Raw genomic sequence first — 15,083 nt, forward strand, 5'->3', positions numbered from 1 at the left:
TCTGGTCTCCAACCACAGTGAGAAGCACAAGGCATGACAGACCAGCACCATCCCTCTTGATGCAAGAATGCAAAATTTGCCCATCAGCTGGGACTATACAAGATTACCTTATTTCATATGAACTCATATTGGTAATTGCTGTAAGGAGGGCAAGATTATATAGTATTTTATTTTCATGCAAGTGGAATGTGTGTGTTCCATAGCTGTGATTATACACTGAAAGTTAAAACAAACTTGCTTTCTTATAGATTTGGTTTAATATGCAAGAATATGATTCCCCAATAAGGATAAACTTTGATATCAGCAAACCAAAACTTTGGAAGTCGTTCTTCTCCAGAAGCTTGCCCTACCCTGGTCTCCACAGCATTCAGGTATTAATGTATCTATTAGCAACTCGATCTGAGGGGTTGAGAGATCACAGACCTGGTATAAAGAAACAGAGACTAAGTTATTTGGACTTCCGTGGTTAAGTATACTTATGTAATAGCATTGAGTTTTAAAAAGATTTTCCTAGGCACTTCTTAAAAAAATGAATGCAGGAATATAGCAAACTATTTGGTTTTATACAGAATGAATGCACATCTCTTGTCCTCTAAATATCTGTGGCAGTTCTCAGACAACAGTGAAGTAAACGGGACAAATCTTTAACACAACCTTATCCAAAGAAGTGCCTTGGTGTTGTAACAAAAATGTCAACTTTTCTCTTACAGCTCGGAAGGCACTATTTCAAGCTGTACACACATCCTTAGTAAACAAACAGGAATTTTTCTAGTTTATCGAAGGTAAAGCTGTTGAAGTTTACTAGGAAAATAAAAAAACACCAGCATTACACACAAATATCTCATTACTATTTTTATTATCTCTACTAAAAAATTGATTATTTTAGCATAATTGTGAATGCATGCACGTACCAGCAAGGCAGTTAACTCCTGAAGTTACACTGCAGTATAGCTAGAAGAGTTTGTGCTTTCTAACATTTAAACTTATTCTTTATTGCTAGCCTGAAGAATTAGTATATCAGCATTCGGACAAGGCTGCTGCGGTGGAACTGCAGGGCAGGTAATTCTACCTCTGAAACAAATGCTGTTGCTGTAGAGCAGTAGAGTTGGAGCACCTTCTTATATTCCTCAAGCATGTTCATACCTAGGTCCTAAAAACCTGCTTTGAGTGATTGATAGGATTTGAGAATGGCCTACAATCAGAAACCATAGCTTGCAGTGTTTTTAAAAGTTTTCTCTCTATTTTAATAGAGGTTACCAGGTAGAAAGAAGTGATTAAGCATTGCTGTAAAGTTTCCTAATAAGCCAAAATGCTGTAGAGGGATTAGAGGGTGTGGTCCAAAAGGGCTGTAAGCCCCTAGCCCTGTTAACAAACATGCAGGCCCCATATAGCTACATTGGCATTGCATTCCTGGGCAAATTCAGCTGAGGTCATTTGTGTTCCTTGTAATCTGTACCAAGTGTGTCAAGGGAGATCAGTTCCTATGTTCAGTAAATACTAGCCTTGTAATAATCAGTGTATTTTACTGCAGGATTGAAAAAATATTAAAAGATAAGATTATGGAATGGAGACCAAGGCATCTAACTCGTTGGAACAGATACTGTACCTCTACCCTACGTAACTTTCTGCCACTGCTGGAAAAAAACCAAGGCAAAGATGTAGAAGACAACCATCAGGCAGAGCTGCAAAAACAGCTAGGAGATTACAGGGTACAGCTGTCAACATACCTGGCTTGTGCACAGAAACAGGAATCTAAATCCCTAGGATTTAGTATCACTACTTTGTGGTATAGAAGAGGGTCCTAGGCTATTTATTTCCTCTGCTACCAAAAGTCACAAAAGCTTTTACGCTAAAGATAAACCAGTGTAATATTTAGAGAGCAAAGGAGGGGTGATTTATTTTATTTGTAGATGTTGGAGATAAAATCTTCTGTTGAACATAAAGATAAGAATGTAAAGATAAACTGGCTGCGTTGTTCTTGTAGTACTGCTGTACCACAACAGTCACTACCTCCAATACATCCATACATACAAGTGCAGTCTCTGAGCACAGGATGCTTATGGGCCAATTGGTGCATTAGCTCTTAAGGCTGGTCAGTAAGAACCTGGCAGTGGCTACATACAGGGGCAGGAGCCCATGCAACAACATGCTTTACTTAAAATTTTTAGCCTTTGCTCCACCCTTTAAAGACAGAAGAAAATTTGCTCAAGGATTGACTGCAGCCAACGGTGCACCCATGCATTCTTCCTGCAGGCTGTTCTAAAGGTCCTTCTGCCCTTCATGTAAAACACACGTGGCAATAATGCGGTGTACAACTATGGCAATTTTCAGAGTGAGTTGAGGTTTCAGTTCCTGTTGGACCTGAAATGTATTATGGGCAGGAGACACTTGCCACCTCACATCCCCAGCCAGTGCAGACAAGAGAACACAATGAATTAAAACCAATTAAGAAGCAGAAAAGCAGCAGTTATGCTGGATGTGTTCAATAATATAGAATAAACATCTTCACTTTGAACTTAACCCAGACTAAAGAGGAAAAATGTCAAAGCCTGGCTGGAGTATAGGAAATAGAGAGGTGATATTAAAATACAAAATGGGCTTTTTTTTAATTGCCTTTCCTCAGGCCAGCAATAGAAAAAATAAATTTACATGCACAGTAAAGCAGATTTTTAAAACTATGTGTTTATTTACCTGTTCTTCTTACCGTATGTGTTTTTTCCTCCTTTCTCCCAGGTCTCTGGATTTCCTATTCATAGGCCATTTTCTGAAGTCAGACCTTTAATAGAAGCTGTATACAGCACAGGAGTTCATACGATTGATGTTTCCAATGTTGAATTTGCTCTAGCCGTGTATATTCATGCTTATCCCCAAAATGTTCTCTCTGTATGGATTTACATTGCTTCACTTGTTCGAAATAGGTAGTACAGACCAGTCGGAATACTTCAAGAAATTAGCTTGTGTAGGGTAAATATAACAGATTTCTCACACTACTGCTTTGAGCTATGCCAAGCATTTTGAAAATAGAATGACAACCTGATTTTTAGTAGCTGCAAACACATGAGCTTTATTCACCCTTCAACCACTTGAAGACATTACTTACTGTCACTAAGGAAAAGACTAACAGCTTAAAATTCCAGTACTATTAAGTGATTTTTTTATACAGTGTTCTATAGCTCCCAGTGGGACATCACACACTTAAAAGCATTACACATGCCCACATACAGTGACATTGCAGAGTCAAATGGTAGAGTTTGGCCACCTTATTCTCAGGTGAAACCTGGTTCCTGGATTCATGCATTGAACATTATGTTTTTAGCTAGTCAGTTTATTTTAGCTACAGACCTTCTTCCTCTTCAAAGACACCATCATTCAGTTACAATACAAATAGTTACAGCTTTCCAGTACCCAAGTTCCTGAGTGAAGACCAGGACTATTTACCCATGAATAAATTCCATGCACCAAAGAGCCATCAGTGAAGGCCATACTTCAGTTTAAGAAGTTGGTGCTTCTGCTACTTCTTAGTGTCTGTACAAGGCCAGCACCATTTCGAGGTGTAAGACAATATTTTCTTTAAAAGTTAAAGACAAAGTATTTAATAAATATTTATACCAAAACTTAAGTGGAAGCTCATTCATTTTATACAAGTATTTGATTAAACTACTTTGGAGTCTGAGAACCTTAGCTGCAAGTTAAGCCCTAGTGAAAGATTACTGAAAGAATAGTTTACTAAAAAATCGAATTCACTTATTACTGTGTATGTAGTGATGTTACTGCTGATGCAAATAGATATTCCTTTCCTGCAGTTACCTTACTAATCAAACTATTCCAAGCAAAAATGATGGTGAGTTGAGCTAGGAAGGATGTTCATCAGAGCAGATCAAAGTTAAGATTGTTCTTCAGCTTAATTCCAAACTACACTCAGTCCATCTAATAAATACTAGACACAGACTCTTTGGTTTAGAGCCTGTGGTTGCCACCACAGGTTCCCCCTATAAGCCTCCACCAGCAAGTAGCTACACTGTCATCACATGGTGCTTTGCTGAACATTGATGGTAGCTCCCAGGTTTAGTGCAGCTCCCCTTCAGAGAAGGGTAAAGAAGAAACATGGTGCAAGTGAACAGAACTTTCTGCAAGCTGATTTCACACACCTCAGCTGTGTCTCTACCAGTCTGCATGGAAACTACCACCTAGCAGCAAGGAGGAGAAGGACCTCCGGCCGTATCTTCCCAGCCTCAGAAACAAAAGAGGTCTGGAACAGGGACAGATGCAAGAAAACCCACTGTGTACCTTACTCCTCTCAGCTTTGCCTCAGCCAGCATTGCACAAATGGGCACCAAAGTAAATTTAAATGCAGCTTACTTGAAGCAGCAGTTGCTGCAATAATAGCATCATTTTATACCCCTTCTGTAGGCTTCTAACTGAGCACTGTACATTCTGCCACTAGCCCACGTTCAGCTGGTAACCATGAACAGCCAACTCTGCACCAATTCTACATTCACTTATATTTTTCTTACCTTACTACTCTTCAGTATTAGCGGGAACAAAACAAGTGTCAAAACTTGGCAGTTTATTGTAATCTCCAGCTATGCCTGCAGGCTGACTTCCCAGACACCAACAATCTTTTAAGCTGTTATCTGTCACCATGACTGCTGTCGTAAATAAATACAACTCAAAAGACCTTAGCCAATTAGTAAAAAAGGTAAAAAGTAATAGTTTGACATATTGCCAGCCTTCAAAATTAGGCAGGATTTGTCTTGCCTTTTACAAAGGCTGCCACCAGCCCCTCCACTGCCCAAGAGAAAAGCCACCTGCAGCTATGCCAGTCACACAAGCAAGTGGCCATTAAAGTTTGCAACTTAGCAGGGGCTGCAATGCTCACTTCTTCCTGCAACAGGCTCTTCCCCCCGCCACCCCCCACCGCTCCGGCATTACTCATCACCCTTCCTAGCACAGGTTTCACTCGGCCCAGCAATGGATTCTCTGCCTCCCTGCTAGTCTCTACTGTTCAATGAGGGGTCTTTAAAAAAAAAAAAAAGAATCAAAGCAATGGGGAAAATGTATCACTGTCTTCCACAGGTTTCATATGAATGAAGTTCAAGTTCCCTTGAAGTTGTTCTAAAAACACATCTTAACACAGGGAAGAAAAAAACCAAACAACCCAAAACAACCCCCCCCACACACTGCAAGGTTCACAGCTCTGCAACCACCACAACACCCACCCACCCAATCTCTGCAGCCTACTGGCATAGTACGCCTGGATATCGTGTCTTCAGAGCATATATATTCAACTGCTACATAAATTTTTTGTTGGTGGGAATGTTTTATTTGAGTATGTCTTTCAAGCCCAAATACAAAACCAAATGCAAAAGGAAGGTGGGAATTTCCCTAGTTTTGCAATATAAAGAACGACTTCAGGGTGAGAGGAAAGGGGGAGAAACAAGGCTCCTAAAGATGTATAATTGTTACCCAGATACAAACAGTACATTTCAAATTCTCTGCAGAGCTTTATATGGTACTTATGGATTCAAAATAAAAAAACATCCACTTAACACAAAATAATCCAGTAAAGTATATTTAAGTGCCAAACTTGGAAGAAAGTGGCATTAAAAAAAAAAATCAGAATGTTTTCCCATCTTCCCCAAATTAAGTAAAACAAAACCCAACACCCTTCAAACCAAATGAGATTTTGTGAGATTGTTACAACACTGTACAGTACACTCATAATTAAGATTTTGAAGTTGTGGGCAGGGTCAGGCTAGTAGAAACAAATCTCACTCCAAGGATTGTTAACACAAGATGCGAACTGTAAGTAAAGTGCATGAAAGGAAGCCTGCTCAGCTAAATGAAGTAGACTGAAAGATCAGAAGTCAGCGGTCATTCGCCAGAGCGGCAGCAGGCCCGAAAACCACACTGCAAGTTCTGGCATCCACTGGCGGTTTCAGCATGAGGACCTGCACAAAAACAGAACAGATGTGAAAAGAAGAAAAGGCCATTTATTTAGATTCAGAATTCTCGTAACCTGGTTAATTCAGAAACTGTCTCCTTTCTTTTAATATCCTAAACTTCAGTGCTGAATGAAGTCTGAAACACTGCCAGTACTACCACAGTATAAAAATCTCAACTGGAACAGTCATTTTTCAAGAGACTTTTGCTCTGATAGCCTGGTGCCATGAAGATAACACATTCAAAATGACACAGATGTACGATGAGCAACACTAAATGAGCAAGTCTAAGCAAGCTCTCACAGCTAGCTTTCAGAATTGAGGCGTATTTTCACAATGTATATTTAACTCCCATTTTTCAAATTCAGATCATGACTTCACAGCATTACCAAGGAAACCATAATCTCCAAGACTATTTCTACTACAATGGAAACAGTTTTCTAGTTGGTTGGCTAGACTCAGGTACTCCAACTGGAAATTCAAAAACTAAAGAGAAAACCTTTAGTATCACCGCAGTTATCAGAAGCCATAAGGCTAAACACTAGCCATTCAAAAAGAAAGAAAACGTTGCGAGCACAGATGGTATAAACCAACACTGTAATTCTACCCACCTCCACTTACCTTCGCTTGCTGTTATCCCTTTAATTTGAAATGTTAAAGTGATTGTGAGATAAACTATTAAATTTAGTAGTACAGGGTTTTGTTTCCTGCAGCATATGCCTGCTTCAGAGACACAAACATTTACATTCAGGTTGCCCGAACTCTGGCACCCAACATAAATTGGAAGTGGGTTGCTGAGTTAACTACAACAAGCTGGTAAAGACCTAGCCAGGACAACCTAAATTTCTTCCCTTTGAGACAAATCAAAGAGTATTTAAGGTGGTTTTAATACATTTAGAAAGGACTACCAAAATAGTGTAATGAACTAGAGTACCATGGTATGTCTGGCTTGTGTTTTCACCTTGAACAGTAACTTAAAGTCAGAATTTAATTAATTTCTGAGAACCTGGTGTTTGGAAATCAGCTTTCCGCTTCATGCCACACACGAATGAGCAACATTCTACAAGATAATTAAGTTAACATGCATGAGTCTGAATAAAACAAACCTGAAGCTATAATGAAGGACAATGGTTACAGTATGCAAAATAGTAAACTTTTCATTTGTCAATAAACTAATTTTCCTTTTCAAATCTTTTTATTCACCTGAACTAAATTTTGATCCTCCAAGTCACTTACGAGCTAGAGTTTGAAAGCTTCTTCGTAAGTCCTTTAAAAAGGAGACTCGGTGCTTCTGAATAGCTGGTTTAGCAGAGCATGTTCTGTGCAGCAGCATTTTCCAAGTCGTAGCTGACCTTCCTCATCATTGCCACAGCTAAGCAGCGCATCAAAATTTTGAAGCAACTGTCACATTTCTATAGTAAAATGCTCATTGATAAAATGTACAGAACCACAACATCCCAAGGAGGGAATACTCGGTGTATATACTGAATATATATATATATATTCAGTATATACAATACTGAATACAATATATAATACTCAGTGTATATACTAAATACTTCAATACTGTTTTCCATCCTCATTTTAAGAGTGTTCTTCCTCATGCCCATAACTGGAACATAAAAACTGCCCTTCTAGGTCTGACCAATGGTCGATCTAACCCCACCTTCATCACTGGCAACGGCAAGTATTATCTAGGGAGACCATATAAGCCTATCATGCATACCTATTATATTTCCCCAGCATCCCTAACTGTTTTAAGTAGGGACACTGAAGTCCATTCCCTTCAGTATTTGTTTATGGTTCAGTTGTGCATGCATTTGTTTAACCTCTTCTTAAACCTGCCGATACCCAACTGCTTCCACAATTCCCCATGGGACCAAATTCCAGAAGTTCACTACATTATGCACATTATACATCTGCTTTAAATCAGTCTCCTACCTTACCTGCTGTCACTGAGCTCTAATACTGCAGAATTTGGAGAGTTACTGTTGCACACTGACCTCATCCACTGCCTTCCCAGTTCTGTAAACAGTCATCCCCCTTCTCGCTCCCATATTGAAATATTCCAGTCTTTTGAGTGTCTCCTTGCAAGACAGCAGCTCGGTTCCCTAACTCTTTTTAGTAGACCTCTTCTGTATCTTCTGTAACTCCATTACATACAATCCTCAAGATGGGGAGACCGAAACCGCATGCAGTACTCCAAATGTGAGTGCCCCAAGGCTTCCAGGACCATGCAGCAACACCCTCTATCTTGTCCTCAACACCCTGACGATGCTTAACATTGGTGGCTTTTTTGGCTGCTGCTGCAAACAGGAAAGATCTCAGAATTAGCACCGACAGCCCTCTGAAATCATCATCTCCAAGTTGCAACTGCCAGCTCCAAATTCAGTTTCATGCAATCACAGTTTGATTATTCCCAACCACCCGGACATATAACCATACATACAGCTATATTGAAGCTGGTAAGAAGTCCTTCTTGAAATCTTCAGCACCAGTATCGTTACTTGAGGCAGCTCAGTACCACTCAAAAACTGAGAAATTACTGTGTGCATTTCTTACACCATGACAGCAATGGAAATGCTGAGCAAGACTGATCACAGCACAGAACTCTTGCAGGGGGGAACAGGGAGAGATGTCACCTCGCAGATTCCTGTCCATCCTGAACAGTGGCCATTAAGCCCCACCTTTTCTTCCTAATCTGTTAATTTAAATTTAAACCAGTTTTATAGCAATTTAAAATGTAAAAAACTTAGAAACTGCTAAGTAAACTGCATCCCCTGAAAAGTTTATAGGTTTATCTCCTAATTTATTAGGCACTGAATTACAAATTACATTAAACACATGACAGTGAAAATCCACCCTTCTTCCTTTGCTGCATTTCTTGTCCTATGTCTAATCCATCACTAACTTTCCTTTATAGCCTCTGATAAAGAACTCCAATGAAATGAAATATTCAGGGTTCAAACTTCATGTCCTGAAATCTCCCACTCTGTATTCTTTCTTAGTGTGTACAGGCAATTCCCATGATTTGGAGGGTATTTTATGCTCTTATTACAACAAGGTAGTAAGGGTCATTCATGGTTGTTCTAATAATAAGGCTATTTGGTTTTGACATGGCAACTGATCCCCTCCACCACAGGTCATGTATCTCTACCTAGGGAGGTAACCCTAGCCCTCCTTAGCTTGTTCTTTTTACATTTGATACAGATATCAAAAGCAAAGGCATTTCAATTTTGCTAGCCACAGAGACCGGTTTTGTTTCACTGGCTTTATTTACAACTGACTTTTGGCTACATATCTTTGGCTTCCTAATCTCCAATTTCCCCGCTCTTTCCTACTGAACTCATTTGGACTGGACTTTGTTTTTCAAACTATCTCTGTTTAAATTCAAATGACCTCTTTAATCTTGCCAAAAACCACATTCTCCTGTTTTCTTTGGACTCTTGGAGACAAGGTCTCCAATTCATCTCACCTCAATGATGCACCAAGTTAAGAAATATGGTAACTGTATACAGTTCCTTTTATATTGTGCAGTGAGATGGTCATTTCAGATCTTACAGAGGGCTGAATCACTTTTCAGAAGGGCCTCTCTCTTTCTACTGACTGTGAAAACTTCACAACTGCTATCAGTGAAGTGCCTAAATTAAATGTGTTTTGGGCTGGTTCACCTGGGAAAGCAAAGTTAATCAGAATCTAACCTGCCACAGTCTACATTATTGATTTAGTTAACTCTAAACTGGATTATTGTAATGCTCTTTACATGCACATTTGATGATTTCAGACACTTCCGGTGACCCAGAACAGAGGTCTGCTTACTCATGATGCTCAGTGTTTTCAAATAAAGTACATATAAACACATCTTGCAATATAAGAAAGCAGCATCGTTGTTTCATTACTCCATTTTGTTACATGTACTAGTGAAACAAAAATTACTCAAAATTTCCTAGAAAGAAGTTAGGCTTTTCACCAAGAATACATGACAACCCAGACCAAGACACCCTTTAGCCGCTTGTTCTAGCTCTTGCCTGTGGCAGCAGAAACACTCATGTGGTCGTGTCACCCATCAACAAGATGGGTCCCTGACCCATCTAGGAAGAGGGAAGAAAAGAAAAAGGCTTTCAGCTATCCCAGTTCTCGATTGAGCTTAAAAAAGGTAGCCACACACAGACTAATGCTGAAAGCAGTTAAGAATGAGCTGGGGGGAACACAAAGGAGGGAAGGAAAGGCAGTTCTTTTTCACAGCCATCACCAGCGAGAGGTTCCATCATCAATACTGCGTACCGTATTTGATGGTAATGTAGCAAAAGTAATACATTACAGGGGAATTACCAAAAAAAGTTATGAAATTAAGCATTAGCTGTAAAAAAAGGCAATATTAAATTCAAATCTGTTTACTAAGTGCTACTGTCTATCTTCCTTTGATAAAGTTACACTTACAGACCTTATGACAGCACCTTGGTTATCTGTGGGACTTAAAGAGACACCAAACTCTTGAAGTTTGAATTGTCATTGAATGACAATGCATTCCCATATAAATCTGCACACAGGAATCAATAAGTCTCAACAGAAATTGCGAAGTCTTAACTCCATTGCTGGAAAACAGATCAAACTATGACCAATGAATTTCTAAATGCCAGAAGAAAAGAGTGAATCATCAGAATCACCACAACTTTACTTCATTAATGCCCTATTTCTTCAATTACAGCACCTGAGGACTACATCATTAAAAAGCTCTAGAAACTGAATCATACTTAAAAGCTGCAAAGAGCTATGCTGCAGAAGTTAGGGAGCCTCATTTTTCTAATCCTGAAGCTGACAGCACTCCAGGCCTTAAAACTGAGAATACAGTAAGGAGAGATTGAACACAGCTGGACAAAAGAGTCCATGGGGAAAATACAAGCTTCTAAGTGGCAAGAGGCAACTCAAACATTAAACTCTTCTTACTGAGTTGTGTGATCTACATGTGAGTGTGTTTTAGACATCAAACAAAATCAGCAATTAGAAGCAGTGTATACTGACAGATTTGTTTTCAGCTGCAGCTGAGGGTTATCTAACTCCAAGTCTCCAGTGTTGAGCAAAACATAGGTAGAGATCCTAAACATTAGTATGCAAACCAAGAATTGAAGTCATACTAGCAGTTTTTATGAGCAGAGACAATGGATTTGCACAAACTTCCAAATTTCTTTTCTGTTTGTTTGCTCCATCATATTACTGCTGTGCAACACCAGTCTGTGACTCAGACCCAACTGAGTCTGTCTAACCATAGCTGCTCTACCTTTTTAGTAGACTAAGACTAAAAAGATAGAGCAGCTATGGTTAGACCAGCACTTTCAATGAAAATCTGAAAACTGCAAACAAACATGCCTACCAAACAAGCCCAGCAAGGCCTCCACAGAAAATCCAATGAAGCTGTGTGTAAGGGCCCCCATTAGGCTCAGTGTTCATAGAAAAAACGTATCTCAAAACAGGCTGTAGGTGAAAGTAAAGCCCTTATATGCCAACAGACCAAAGTGGTATCTTTGTTATTCAGAGATGGCTAAATTCCATGCTCTTTGCTCCATTTTTTCTTCTGCAAGAGACTGACGGGTTTTCCTACATGATCCCAGAACATATCTACTCCCCCCAAAACAATCCCTGATAAGCTGGTGGGGAAAGAAAATTATTGAATTATTCTCTACATGCTTACAGACCAGTAATCTTTGTGCAGCAGTTAATGATACAATCTATATATGCGCAAACAGCTTCAGATATGGATTGATTTGAATGAAACAGCTATTGCTTTCTATTACTTTAGAAATACCAAATGATACAGAAATAGTTCAAGCTGTCACAGGAATGCTGCTGCCCACAGAGTGGAATAAGGCGTTAGTTTTGCACTGAACAGCCCTATCACAATGAAGTGTGAGTGAACATACAAAGAACAGCACCCAGATAAAACTGCAGGGGATTCAGTTATGAAGGGTTATTTCCCATTTCAGAATTTTGCCAGAACTCGGTTTTTATCAACTTCCTTCTTAAAGGAAACAGCCACACACTTCTGCGATGCTGTTATTTCTCAATGGATATGAGAAGTCAAACCATTACAGCCTCACTCTCCTGTTGATTTCTGTCTACAGGAGTAACTGTTCATCCAAAGGCAGGCATGATGCTTTACAGAACCAAGCAGAGCTCACAGCTTCCAGCAAGCAGTAGAAGGAAGGAAATAAACAGGGAGAGGATCAGGAAAACTTTACAGAATAATTCCAAAAAGGATTCTGTTTAAATATAAATAATTTCTTTAGGATATTATGAAACAGCCAAGCATTAAAGTGGTGGACTCACACAAGAGATTCCAGCTTTGTAAACTAATACTAAGACGGCACAGTGTATTTTAGGGACAAGGAGAGAAACAGAAGTGTCTGAAGACAAACCAGAACATCAAATCTGGTATTACTGACACAGAGTGAAAACATGGGAAAAATAGCAAGGAATTGGATGTAGAAGGAAAAAGGCTTTTAACTGTCTTTGAAGACATCTTTAAACTCAACAGAATGCAGGAAGAAGAGTCAGTGAAGGATTTTTTAAAAAGGAACCTCAAAATGTTCAGGTTGAAATGTTAGAAGATTATTAAAAGCTGTAGTGTGGATGGAGCTGAAGGAAGTAACAAAAAGCAAATGTCTCAAAAGAAAAAATATTATCAGTGTCAAAAAAGTGCAAAAAGAAGTGCAAAAATTATGGAAGCAAAATATGACAATACTTTCACTTCTAATATTAGGATCCAATCCAAGTGCATCATCTTATATCAATTTCAGTGGATTGAATACCCGAATGTCAGTACAGATTTACTTGTAGTACCAAAGCTCTGGCATCCTGTACCCCTGCTGAGGCTGCATCCCAATGTAGATGCAAATTATCAAGCTGAATACCATGAACTACCAGGGTATATAATTTTGCTTTACACTCAATAAGCTCTTCTAACCCTGTGAACTCAGTTATTATCCTCTTTTTCCCTTCCTTTCTGTTGCACTTACCTGTTCTAAATTCACACATGGAATACAAGTCACACCATGGTTTCCATCTTTAATGCTATGAATGCTTACTGGACCTAACATAATAGGCTGAATTGCAGCATGGTAAACACTGAAAAGACTTACACCATAAACAAATGTATGCATTTATCCAGATCCTTCTCCAGCTTAGATCCATCCCTAAGTTCCCGAGTCAAGCAAAACCAGAAAAACTAAATTACATTTTCCAGAAGGACACATGACAGCAGGATCAAAAATATCCTATATCAAAACTACTGCAACCTGGGAGGTCTGCATGGCAAAACACATCGTTCCTTTCCTTTTCCTCACTGCTTTGGTATTAATCTAATGAAGCCTCTGTCTGAAGTTATGACCATAAAGAAAAAATAGAACTACATGGTCTACAGGTAAGATATGGAGAGGGCAAGTGTGTATTAGCCATATGGAGACTTACTGTCTAGACCCTATTACTCATGCTAAACTAAATTATGAGACACATGGACAAAAAAAAAAGCTTTCCTAGGTAATACAGAAATGTACTAGTGTCAAGCAAAAAACACCAAAAGAACGAACGAGCAAAAACTTACTTAAGAGTTGTCATTTCATAATTAATCTGTGAAACTCAGTGCTACACAACCAAGAAAACTGTGGTTTTGGTGGTTCTTTTTGTTTTGTTTTAAAAAGTGTCCTTAAACCAAACATTGCTTCCCAGAAAAGCATCACATCTTCCTAAAAAGACATTACCGTTAATGTTGTCACAGTAGTAAAAGTGTTCATCATTGAGAGAAGGGCATGCAGAAACTAAATCCTGCAGGCCTGCACCAGTTACAGTGAGACAACCCGAGAGGTTAAGGTGTTCCAAATGCGGCAGTCCTCCTCCCAGAGTCAATGCCCTGTTAACAGACAGAAGAGGTGTTAAGAGCCTGCACAGCGCTAGACAGACAAGTACTCAACTACATTGCCAAGTCACAGACTTGATTGTGTCTCATAACAAAAAAACCAAAACACCCCTCTAATAAACTGTGTAGGTTTAAATCCAGCAGTTTCATACCCTATACAGGAGATCACCCCTGAAGCTGCATAACAGACCTAAAAAATTAAACTATTTCTGCAGAAGCTAACAATTCCTTCTGACAGACTTAAATGGTAAATCACTTTGTTTATTAATGACTCCAGAGGTGACTGAGTATTTCAAAGAACTACAAAGACATTCTTCTCCAAAACACCACTGATTCTGGCAACTCTTCCAGGGGGATGTATATTCCTCAACTCACCCTGAAAACATGATGCTCCCAAGTTTGGTGCATTATGCTTCCAAAAGTTTGAATGTGTTGTATTTTTTTAGTTAAAATAATTTTGGAATCCAAATTGGTATCTTCCTAGGGCTGACAGCAGAGCCTCTCTCTGCCAACATACTACCTTATTATTCAAGTGGAATTCTCTATTTTTCTTCCAAGTGCAAGAGAGTTTGGTTTCTGATGCAAGAGCCTCATGGATGCATCACACCTGAGCAATCACTCCATGTTAGGCTGCTTGCTTCTCTGCGAGCTCACAGGGCAGCCAGCCCAAGATCAATCGCAAACAAGCTCATCCACCTGAAAAAAACCACAGGGCTTGAATCACCAAGCTGCAGATTCAAGCCAGAACATGAAACTGGAAATGCCTTCAGAGCATCACTGTACAACTCTCTCCTGTCAGCAAACCACAAAACCAGCTACCAGTTAACAACTTTTCTATGAAATGAACTGGCAAATGTTTCTATTAGGAGATTTCATTCTCTTTCCTCAGGGACTCAAAACTATTCTGATGAGTGCAAGAAACACTTGTTGCAGCACACTCTCAGCTCTTAAATACTGTCTTTTATCCAAAAAAGACCAATGGGAAACTGGCAGCACAACTAACGCCTTCCTATGACTCAATGACCAAATCTCCCTTTGGTCCTAGATTATAGAGTCATGAAAAAAACAGACGAGTGAACATGCAAACTACACACCGCATGACTTAATCACCACTGAACAAAACTCGGTAGGACCAGTCCACTCCAACACTGGAACAGCAACAACCTCAAACACAAAGCACTGCTATCTGAAGCTTAGGGTGAGCAAGGCTAACACTGGTGGGTGAAAGAGGG

The 15,083-nt window shown here is 39.4% G+C and overlaps 2 protein-coding genes across 2 annotated transcripts in view; one reads left to right on the forward strand and one right to left on the reverse strand.

Annotated features, from left to right (window-relative positions):
- The window catches only part of CC2D2A (coiled-coil and C2 domain containing 2A), a 56,335-nt gene extending 53,295 nt beyond the window's left edge, over window positions 1-3,040 (forward strand). Inside the window, exons 30-33 of the mRNA XM_010297191.1 lie at window positions 249-371; window positions 1,001-1,059; window positions 1,532-1,709; window positions 2,734-3,040. Coding sequence (XP_010295493.1) covers window positions 249-371; window positions 1,001-1,059; window positions 1,532-1,709; window positions 2,734-2,922 — 549 coding nt within the window. The 3' untranslated portion in view covers window positions 2,923-3,040. The remainder of the gene's footprint in view (window positions 1-248; window positions 372-1,000; window positions 1,060-1,531; window positions 1,710-2,733) is intronic.
- A 2,267-nt stretch (window positions 3,041-5,307) lies between these two features.
- The window catches only part of FBXL5 (F-box and leucine-rich repeat protein 5), a 23,607-nt gene continuing 13,831 nt past the window's right edge, over window positions 5,308-15,083 (reverse strand). Inside the window, exons 9-10 of the mRNA XM_010297192.1 lie at window positions 13,697-13,845; window positions 5,308-5,951 (exon numbers count right to left, since the gene is read on the reverse strand). Of these exons, the coding sequence (XP_010295494.1) occupies window positions 5,875-5,951; window positions 13,697-13,845 (226 nt within the window). The 3' untranslated portion in view covers window positions 5,308-5,874. The remainder of the gene's footprint in view (window positions 5,952-13,696; window positions 13,846-15,083) is intronic.

The sequence above is a fragment of the Phaethon lepturus genome, unplaced genomic scaffold, assembly GCF_000687285.1.
Source record: "Phaethon lepturus isolate BGI_N335 unplaced genomic scaffold, ASM68728v1 scaffold10651, whole genome shotgun sequence".
NCBI lineage: Eukaryota > Metazoa > Chordata > Aves > Phaethontiformes > Phaethontidae > Phaethon > Phaethon lepturus.